Genomic DNA, 10,566 nt, shown 5'->3' on the forward strand with positions numbered 1-10,566 from the left:
AGTGGTCATTATTAATTGAGAGAATATATTTTAACCTTTTGATTCAGAATTGCTTTAACTGCCTTCTCCACCTCAAACAGATCACTGATGTCCACAGTCCAGACGTGTGGTTTCCCAATGTAAACTTCAGCATAGGGATGCTGAGAGGTCAACTGAAAAAGAAAAAAGTCAATACCAGAATAAGTCAAATGAAAAATATCCATATTTCAGATTTTCTGTACATCTCTTGTTAACAGTTCTGGGTGAAACCAGAACTTGTTAAATGTTCTGGGCTGATAATTATGGAGACTGAAGTCCTCTAACTTGCCCAGATAATAGGTCAGCATAGGCAACAGAAGGAGAAGCTTCCCTACTGTCTCTCTCATGTACTTCTGCTTTTTCTCTATACCCTTCTCTCTATCTGATATCATCAACTTGCTTGAGAACAGCTAACATCTTCTTTACTACCCACAGCCCTTCATGTTATCTCTTTATTTTTCTCTGCATCAGATATCTCTACTAGGTCATCCTATCCACCCAGGCTGAAAGGTCATTATCTTTTCATCCAAACCCTCTTGTCCAACATTTTCTCACAAAAATTAGATTTGAGATTATGACTTTTTCCATGTTTGATTCTGATTCCCCTATGCTCAGACTGATAACAAAGAAAATTCGACCTCACTGCAATGATGTTTTTGGACCTGCACACTTTAGGAATTAAGCTATCAAACTTTTTTTGCACAAATCCAACAGACCTCAATTCTAACTTTTTAGTCTAGGATAGAAGAAAAATGTTCTACATTCTACCAGTAGTTCCCCAGATCCAACCATCTGTGCCCAAAACTTCTGAATTCCTATGAATATAGCACAATAATACTTTACTTCTATCACCCAGGATGAACTGTGACTCTCTCCTGACAGCAAGATACTAGATGTCACCTCCAGCATGCCTTTAAAAGTTAACTGACATTTTGTTCATTGCTTTGCTCGATAATATTTACAATAGGTGAAAAAAATCATCAGTTAAACCAATCCAGAAGAAATAAAGGTGAATGCATTTGACCAGGCCATAGTTGGCACAGCAGCATTGAAAGGAAGTGGGAAAAACAACAAGCATACAAAACTGCGAGCATGTATTTACACTCATGCTGCTTCATGCATTGGGATTTCACTCTTTTGCTTCTTTTACTGAATAAAGCAACCAATCTGCATTTACTTAGAAACTTTTCCTCTTGAACCTAGTACCCATTATACCTGCTTTTTCCTGGCTGAAACCAAAAAAAGCCAGGAAATACAAGCAGACCATTTTCCACAAAAATATTTACCTGGCGCTCCCTATTTCTAGACACAGGAATGTGGTAAACATGGGCAGCTCAACCCGCATGCCAAGGTCAATCATCTGATGAGCTCTATGTAGGCTGACACCTCTGCCTGCACAGGGCCAAGAGGAATCCATGCAAAACCCATTGGAGAACTGAAGCTTTGTTATCATTTATTTGGAAGATTTCTGAGGGAGACGTGCTTTCTCTGACTAGCTAAATCCTAGTGCACCATCTTCTAATTTTCTCCTGTAAACCCAATTCCCCCATAACACTTACATATTCACACTAACCTCAGTTTTATGACATTAACTTTATCCTTAACAATTACACTATTTAAAAAAAAACAATCGGAGTATCAAGATTTCTCTTTTTTTCAGAGCACAGGTGTCTTAACGAAGCAGTACGCACTCTTTTATAAATCCACTGTAGGGCACTGAGCATAGTGGAAGCACTTAAGAAATAAGTATATGCATTTTATTCCCAAATCTTCAGGGAGTGTAGGTAAGGAAAATTACTGAACTTCAGAAAGCTTCAGGAGTTCATAGATTCATAGACTGTAGTCGGAAGGGACCCCAAAGGATCATTATGTCCGACACCCTGCCCCAGGCAGTAATAGGGCTGAGGTTAGACAACCCCAGCCAGGTGCCTATCTAGCCTCCTCTTGAAGACCTCCAAGTTAGGTGATAGTACCACCTCTCTTGGCAGCCCGCTTCAGATTCTGGCCACCCTTACTGTGAAAAATTTCTTCCCATCTAACCTGAGTCTACTCTCCACTAGTTTGTGCCCATTATTCCTTGTTACTCATAGGGGTGCCCTGGTAAATAGCTCATCTCCAAGTCTCTGTTGTACTCCCTTGATAAATTTATAGGCTGCTACAAGGTCTCCCCTCAGCCATCTCTTGTGAAGGTTGAAGAGATCCAGATCCCTCAACCTCCCCTTGTAGGGTCTTGCACAGAGGCCACTAATCATGCGAGTGGCCCTCCTCTGGACCCTCTCCAGATTCTCCACATCCCTCCTGAAGTGCGGCGCCCAGAACCGAACACAGTATTCCAGCTGCCGCCTGACCAGTGCCGCATAGAGGGGGAGGATCACTTCCCTTGGTCTGTTGGTCATGCATCCGCTAATGAATGATAAGGTGCGACTGGCTTTGTTATGCTGCCAGCTCACGTTCATCTTGGAGTCAGCTATGACTCCAAGATCCCTTTCAGTTGCTGAGCTGCTGAGGAGGTCATCCCCCAACCTATAGGTATGCAGGGGATTCCTCCTCTCTAGGTGGAACACCTTGCATTCATCTTTGTTGAAATGCATCCTGTTTCGTTCTGCCCATTGTTCCAACCTGTCCAGGTCAGCCTGTATCCACTCCCTGCCCTCCAGTGTGTTAACTTTGCCCCATAACTTGGTATCATCTGTGAACTTGGACAGGATGCTCTCCACACCTTCGTCCAAATCACTGATGAAGATATTAAATAACACCAGTCCAAGGAACGAACCCTGTGGGACACCACTGCCCACCTCCTTCCAGGTTGATAATGAACCATCCACCACCACTCTCTGGGTGCAGTCGCTAAGCCACTCTGCCACCCACCTGACTCTGTAAGCATCCACCCCACAGCCTGTTAGCTTCCTTATTAGAATAGGATGAGAAATTGTATTGAAGGCCTTCTTAAAAGTCCAGGTAGATAACATCTGCCTCAGCTCCTGTGTCAAGGCAGTGTGTTACCTGGTTGTAAAAGGCTATAAGGTTTGTCAGGCAGGATCTACCTGCGATGAACCTATGCTGGTTTTCTTTTAGTATCAATTCCCCTGCTGGGCCTTCACAAACGCGCTCTTCAATGATATTTTCCAGTGTTTTCCCAAGAACAGAGGTAAAACTGACTGGCCTAAAGTTACCCGGCTCATCCCTTCTCCCCTTCTTAAAAGTGGGCACCACATTGGCCCTTTTCCAGTCCTCAGGGACCTGGCCACAGCACCATGTGTGCCAGCGGCTCAACTATGGCACTGGCCAATTTCTTCAGCACCTGTGGATGGAGGTCATTCAGGCCTGCTGACTTGTACCCGTGGTCATCCAGCCCCTCCAAGAGCTTCTTAACTAGGTTAGCACTAACCACTGGCAGTCTAGTGGCTCCTGGACATCTATCTATGTTCAAATTGGGGGAATTGTCGTGGCCAGTACTTAGGAATACCGAAGCAAAGAACTTGTTGAAGAGCTCTACCCTTTTCTCTGTGTCGGCCACCAACTGTCCTGATTTGTCCTGCAGGGGCCCTATGCTACTCTGCACCTTCCTTTTGCTCACTATGTATCTGTAGGACTTTTTATTGTCCTTGATTGTTGTAGCTAGCCTAAGCTTCAGTCCTGCCTTGGCCTGCCTAACTGATTCCCTGCAACAGCATGCCAGGGAGGTATATTCCTCCTTGGTGGCTGCCCCCTGCTTCCACTGCCTATAAATCTCTTTCTTTGCCCCCAGTCTTTTCTGGAGTTCCCTGTTCAGCCAAGGGGGCTTTTTTGTCCCCTTGCCCCCTTTCCTGAGTAATGGAATATTCTCCTTTTGTGCCCAAAGGATCACTCCCTTGAGAAACTGCCAGCCCTCCTGGACCCCAATAAGCTTGATGCTCTTGAGTTCAGCCACCTCACTAGCCTTCTAAGTTTACTAAAGTTGGCCCTTCTCAAGTCTAACACTTTAGCATCACTGGATATTTTTCCCCACCCTTTGCTGGATTGTGAATTCGAGTTATGCTGAAGATCACTAGTCTTCCGCATCTCCCCAACAGGCAGCAGCACCATTAAGTCAGTCTAGTTTTGAAGAACTGAATAATGACATTTCTCAGACTAGAGGATGTTACGGTGCTCTGTTAACATTTTAAGATTGCCAGCCTGATCCTGAGATAGTCACTGGCCAAAGCTTAAGATTTTAGTCATCCATGGGACACTTCTGTTGTCTACAATTAGAGCTTGTTGAAAACTTGAAATTTTACACCTGTGAGAATTTCAGAACAGTTTGTTCCAGAATTAAAAAATAAATAAAAATCAATATTTTAACTATTTGGGTTTCAAAAAACTCAAAGACACATCAAAACGATACCACTCATCCCAACATTATATAAAGGCCGAGAATGGCAGTGTTTCACTAAAAGTACTCCTTGTTGCAGAAAGTTATAATTCTGCCAGGGAAGGGTTAAGTGGCTTCTGATGGCTTACTGGTTGCAGTACTTGAATAAAAGAGCAGCTGGAAGAGAGATAGCAAATCAAAACAAGTTCAGAACAGTTTTGAGCGAAGCCAAAAAACCAAACCTAGGAAGAAGGTTTAGGCTGACTCTTAAGTTCTTATTGTTCTTTTAATTATTCACAAAGAAAAGAGTAAAAAAGTCAAACTGTAAGAAGGTGAGGACTGAGTTTGGATGGTACAAACTTTATTCACAGAGCAGGCTGATAAAAAGTGCACAAAACCTCATTTACAAACCCTTTAAACACAGCAACCGATGTTCTTTTATTAAAATGAATATAGGTGCCTTGCTACATAACTAGTTGCCACTATTCAATACACAAGCTATCCCATCCTTCAAGCAGACCAACACTGCAATACGAAGTTGTGCTTATTTACATGTTTGCATAGGAATTCTCTTTTACATAAAAAAAAATAATCTGCAGTTGATTAGTACTATAAAGCACTTTTTCAGCAGCAATTCAGGATCACAAGCAAGAACGTTAATTAATGTCAAACTTAGGGGGAAATACAGTGTGCTACAGGCCTAACTTTATTCTTATATAAATGTGCTACTTTTAAACTCCTAGCAAGGATGAACACTATTTTTCAGTATATTCTTTCTTAGCAGCCAGTTTGTTTAACTTTCTACTTTCCAAGATATCCTGGCTGGTTTGGAAACGTGTGGTTTTCCCCTTCCTGTTCTCTTCCAAATCTGGTTTGGGACTCTGCACACATTTATCTTCAAATAAACACAGTTTGTTGTTATTACCAACAGGAGAGTTAAGGACAACTTTTAGCAGAATTTATCTGCAAATACAGTATAACTTTCATTTAACTTATGTGAATGGCAGCATACTTATTGCATACTGTTGCTCATTATCTCAAGGGAATAAAATGTATAGTGATATGGAAAACAATATCCTGTGCCATTAGGCAGAATGTCAGATCTTGAAGCAAAATTTCAACATATGCTCTGACAAAAGGAAAACAACAGAATGCACATATATGTAGATGTGTAGCTACACATTAGTAATATTTACTTGTACAACACAAGCACAGTCTTGTACTCAGAAAAAACCCCTGTATGTATTCTCACTACTTTCATGTTAGGCAAACAGTAAACTATGCATCTTACTTTGACTTTTGAAATATAGTATAAAAAAATCAATTTGCAATAAAAATAAATTTCTTTATGATCCTCAGAGAGCAGCTACAGAACAAAAAACTCTGCAATAGACATGTTTAAACCCCAATCCTTTGCCACGTCAGAACACTTGGTGTTCACATGCTTACCTCTCGAAGGGTTGGCTTGCCTTTGAAAAATTCTGTGTTTTTGCTGCTTTTTGGTGGGTTAAATTTTAGATTCAGAAAAGCACATCCATTAGCAATAGCCTCTAGAGGAGCAGGCCCTTCGTATGGAAATCCAAGGCCGACAAATAACTGTGGAATAGAAAACATACACTCCTTGTTATTTTTTCCTTGGAAGACAATCAAAAGTTCATTGTGATAATCTGATATAAGTGAACACAATTTTTCTTCAAAAAAATTACTAGGCTACAACATACAACCAGAGGATAGTTTTGAAAAGAATGAGGTAACCGTCTCTCATCCAACAAAGCTTTATTAAAAATTATCACATTAGCTTCATGCTGAATGTTGCTAAGGATTTGACTGCTTGCTCACTCTCCTCTGGAAAAAAGAGAATCGGAACGTCCTTTAAAACAAATCCAACAATGATTTTTCTGTAACGTGTTGGAGTTAGAACGATGGAAGTCCACTCTAAATTAAACAGATAGTTTTTCATGAAATTGATGGAACAACAGGCCCTTTCTGTTATGTTTTGGGAAAAAGTAATTTGTTGGTTTGGTTACCGTTCAACTGAAACTGGTGGGGTTCTCTGGTAAGACTAGTAGGTACAGGTTTTACAACAGTTACATCACTAAAGAGCTATGCTACTTTATTATTCTCCTCCCCCTCCCTTCAACTGACTAGTTTTGGCCTGAGTACTTTTACATTGGCAAATTGTATGATCTTTCTGATTCAAAACGACAGATGGCAGCAAACATCAGTTGAAGACACAAAACTAGTCAGCAAGGGTCCTGCAGTAACAAGTTGACAATCTAATGTAAACCGAAGGGGAAAAACCTACTTTTATTGCCAATTTTACAGCATGGCTATTCTGATAAAGAGAGCTCTTCTGCAGGAGGAAATCCAACTGGAAAATACTTAAGTTTTTAATAAAAAATGGAAGATTGCACAATGTTTATTTAAAACACAATTTCTTTCCTGGCCTTCACAACTGAGAAAAGTGAATTAAATGCAGGATTCTCTTATTTTAGTTAATTGAAGGCAAGTGTACAATGAGCTGCGTAAGGTGGTCTGACCTACAACAGCTGCTAGAAATTGCCAACCAACACTGCTGAATGGTTTCACACATGCCATGGGCTCAGCTTCTGTTTAGTTACAAAAAAAAAAGGACTAAGCTTCATAGCTATTGGGATTATACAGTCAGAACATGACAGCTTCCATTTAGTAAACTGAAGTCCTTTCCATAAAGAAACTGTATTGCAAGGAAAAATAAACTCATATTAAAAAAATGAAAGTGGTGACAGTTTCTTTCAACAGCTTAGTTCAGGTTACATGCAAAAACAATTAAAGTAAAGTTACAGCCAATACATCTGTATAATCAGCCCTGATGTATACAGGTGCACACATGCCTGGCATTAGTAGATTAACATTTCGAGCTGACTGGCTCTAAAGAGAACGCCCTTCACCAAACCTGAGAATATTTCGTTCGTGTGTAATGTAAGTGAAAACGAGGTATCTGGATTAAAAACAATATTTCCCCTCAAAACCTTCAATGTCATAGCAAGAAATTCTTCTTTAAGTATTTAGTAAAAATTAAGTATTGAAACAATCTTGTTTGTTCTAAGAAGCAACTGTGGAAAAAAGTAGAATTGGAGAAATTCTCAACTAGACTGGTGGCTCCCAGGCTTTTTAGACTCAAGGCTGGTAGCATAACTAAGGAGGTCAGCAGGGGCTGCAGCCCTAGGTGCCCATTTGGGAGAACAACGGGGTGCAAAAACAACAGCTGCTGTCGTGGCTGTGTGATTATCCAGCGTGCAGTGCTGCCCTCTTGAGCTTCTGCTCAAGGCCCTGCTTGGAAAATGCAACCTCTTAGTTTTATTCATTTTTTTGACTATGGAAAAATAATAGAGCAGCAATGTTGCAAAGGATTCAGAAAGACCACAACAGGTCAGGATGTTTGTGACGCCATGGGTTCCTATCTGAAATCTTTGTTTGTCTTGTGAAGTACATGTAGGCATTTACACACTTAATAATGCTAATATTGCATGGGACCCTTAAAAAGATCTTGTGACGCTCTGGTTGAAAATAAATAAACCAGGCCAAGGATGCTCAACCCCCCACCACATGTAGTCTGGCCCAAGGTGGCTCTGCTCCCCTACAGCCAAACTTCTGGATGCCTGGAGAGCCCTATGGGCCTTACAGCATGGCCCTACATGCAGGGCCCGATCCAGGTGTGGGGCCCCATCCCCAATACTGGTGGGTGGGGACAACATGGGGCCCAACTTCAGCATGCAAGGCTGGACGGTGGTGAAGCAGGGTCCCAGGGCCTTATCCCTGTGTGCTGGGTGGTGGTGTTGAGGGGCCTACATGGGGCCCTGATCCTGACACACGGGGCCAGGCTGGGGCAGCACAGGGCACTGATCCTAGCCGACAGGGGTAGCATGGGGCCCTGGGGCTGATCCTGATGTGTGGGGCCCGATCTGGCTTGCAGACCTGCCCCACCCTCTCATCTGGCCTGCAGGGCCAAAAGGTTGAGCACTAATGAACTAGGCTAGACCAATCTGAACTGGTATTATATATCATGTAGCTTGCTATTTCCTTGCAGGTAGCAAATTTTCATGTTAAATTTAATCTCAAAAGATGTCTAATACTCAGAAAATTAGTTTCTGGAAAATAGGAACCTCTGGACATGAAAACACATTCATCAAGTACCACGCAGAAAACAAAAATAACAGAAGCACACTTGATAATTTAACGAAACCTAGTTAAATCAAATAATCATGGTTAAACCATTAACTCAGAGGATTTGCAGTGTTGCTAACAATTCCATCGTGACCTGGTTTTCTTTGGTAGCTCTCTCTTGCATGATAAAGAATTCTTCACCTTCTGCCATAAATTACTGCCATCCGCTGCTGCACAGTTTTGTGTCTGTTCTGTATTACCTGTTTATTTAGGGGAAGCTCCTTGGGGAAGGGAATATGTCTCTGTTTTGACAGCACTGAATACATTGTCAGCACTTAATAATCTGAATGCTGCCACCTGTTCTGCAGCCATTTTAAACACTTATGGAACTCAAAGATAATGTTTTGAAAACACATCTGCGGAGCATTTACACTCTGTGCATCACACATGGAGTGCCCGGATTAAGTGAGAGGATCCAAAAGAGTGAAGTCAATGTGCTCTCAGTTTGCACCAGATAGAAAGAGTTTGGCACAGTTCTTGGTGCTGTGCATCTATTGTACAACCCACATATCCACCTCGAGCCCAGCACCTCTTCTGGCACTATGCGTCTCCCTGCTCCAGTTGCCTAGAACCTGAAGCAGTGCTGCTTTCCTTGAGCTGCCCTCACAGCCCTCCCATGTGTTACAGAGTTTGAGCTGGATTGCACCCTTCCTTGGCTGTGCCACACATGGGCTCTCAGTGTGGGGTCTAGCCAGAGCCCCCAGTTTCATGTGAGGTCCAACTTGCACAGAAGAACGAGAAGTTTCTGGCTCATGGTTCACTTATTCAAAGGGACAGACATAACCCATTGCACAATTCTGTATAACAGCATTGGTCATTACTTGGTATCCAGGGGCAAACAAAATTTAGACAAAAGTAATGAGCTATATATGTAATTCCCTGCCATTTCCTCATGATTCAGGAGCATTTTTTGGGTTACTAGTAGATACAGAGGCGAGGAGAGTGTGGTTAGGCCCCTCTGTCTGTGCTGCATGTGCAGTGAGCCTTGGTCAGCTGAGGCTCCAGCTGGAGCTCAGTGTGCAGAATTGGCTCTGAGCTCGCCAGGTAATCAAAGTGGGGTCTGCCAGAGCCCCTGCTGTCCTATGGATCTAGAGCCCAGCAGACAGATGCTGCTGTTCTCCCTCCCCGCTGAATTCAGCAATAGGGGAAAGGAGGGGACAAGCAGTGGTAGCAGTGCTCACCTCCTAGGCTCTGGAGCCACATGAAACTAGGGGCTCTGGCTAGACCCTACACTGAGAGCTGACATGTGGCACAGCCAAAGAAGGGTGCAATTCAGTTGCTGCACCCCTTGATTCTGCCCCTGGTCAGGGCCCTTGGGTCCTACAGCCAGTGGATGGCCTTTTGCGGTCCTTCTAGCTCTATTTACTTTCTCTATCCTAATGGATCTGCCTGTTAAGCCACCTCTACAAGCCCCACTCACTACAACAGCTCGTCTCCCTGCTCCCCTCTGCTTTCCAACGTGCCATGTGCACCTTTGTGAGTCTCCTAGCAACACCCCGGTTTCTTTGTTGTTCTTTTGTTAGTTTTCCATTGCTCCAACTACCAACCCCAGGGAGAGATATTTGGAGCAAACTGGTTCTCCTAGGTTTCAGATAACCCACTGTGCCACAGCGTTTCCACCAGAACAAAGACTTAAGATTTAACGACTGACTATTGTTCCTGGTCTGGCAGGGATGTGACATGACATAATCACCGGGATTCCACATTTGCATCCCAAGATGTAATTTTGGCTCAGAACAAGTTCTTCCTAATTCCAACCTGAATTTATACACTGCATCTCACCGTGTTTCTTCCATGTAAATTACAAGTATGAAAGCAACTATGGCAGGGGATTAATAGCAAAATTAAAAATATAAATATTTTAAATTAATTCTGAAAATCACATGTGCTGTGCTTTAAAAGCCTAACACAAGGGAATATTACAGAGTTCCACTAACTCATTCTCACGCTATTCTAATTTACAAATCCTTTCAATTACAGGCAGCTTATTATTTCTGGAAAGCCTAAGACAA

General features: G+C 42.5%; 1 protein-coding gene across 1 annotated transcript in view; it reads right to left on the reverse strand.

The window, feature by feature from the left end:
- MGAT5 (mannosyl (alpha-1,6-)-glycoprotein beta-1,6-N-acetyl-glucosaminyltransferase) overlaps positions 1-10,566 on the reverse strand; it is a 199,907-nt gene that overhangs the window by 21,088 nt on the left and 168,253 nt on the right. Inside the window, exons 12-13 of the mRNA XM_019522507.1 lie at positions 5,798-5,944; positions 36-152 (exon numbers count right to left, since the gene is read on the reverse strand). Coding sequence (XP_019378052.1) covers positions 36-152; positions 5,798-5,944 — 264 coding nt within the window. The remainder of the gene's footprint in view (positions 1-35; positions 153-5,797; positions 5,945-10,566) is intronic.

The sequence above is a fragment of the Gavialis gangeticus genome, unplaced genomic scaffold (assembly GCF_001723915.1).
Source record: "Gavialis gangeticus isolate Ggan-Ray unplaced genomic scaffold, GavGan_comp1, whole genome shotgun sequence".
NCBI classification, from domain to species: Eukaryota; Metazoa; Chordata; order Crocodylia; family Gavialidae; genus Gavialis; species Gavialis gangeticus.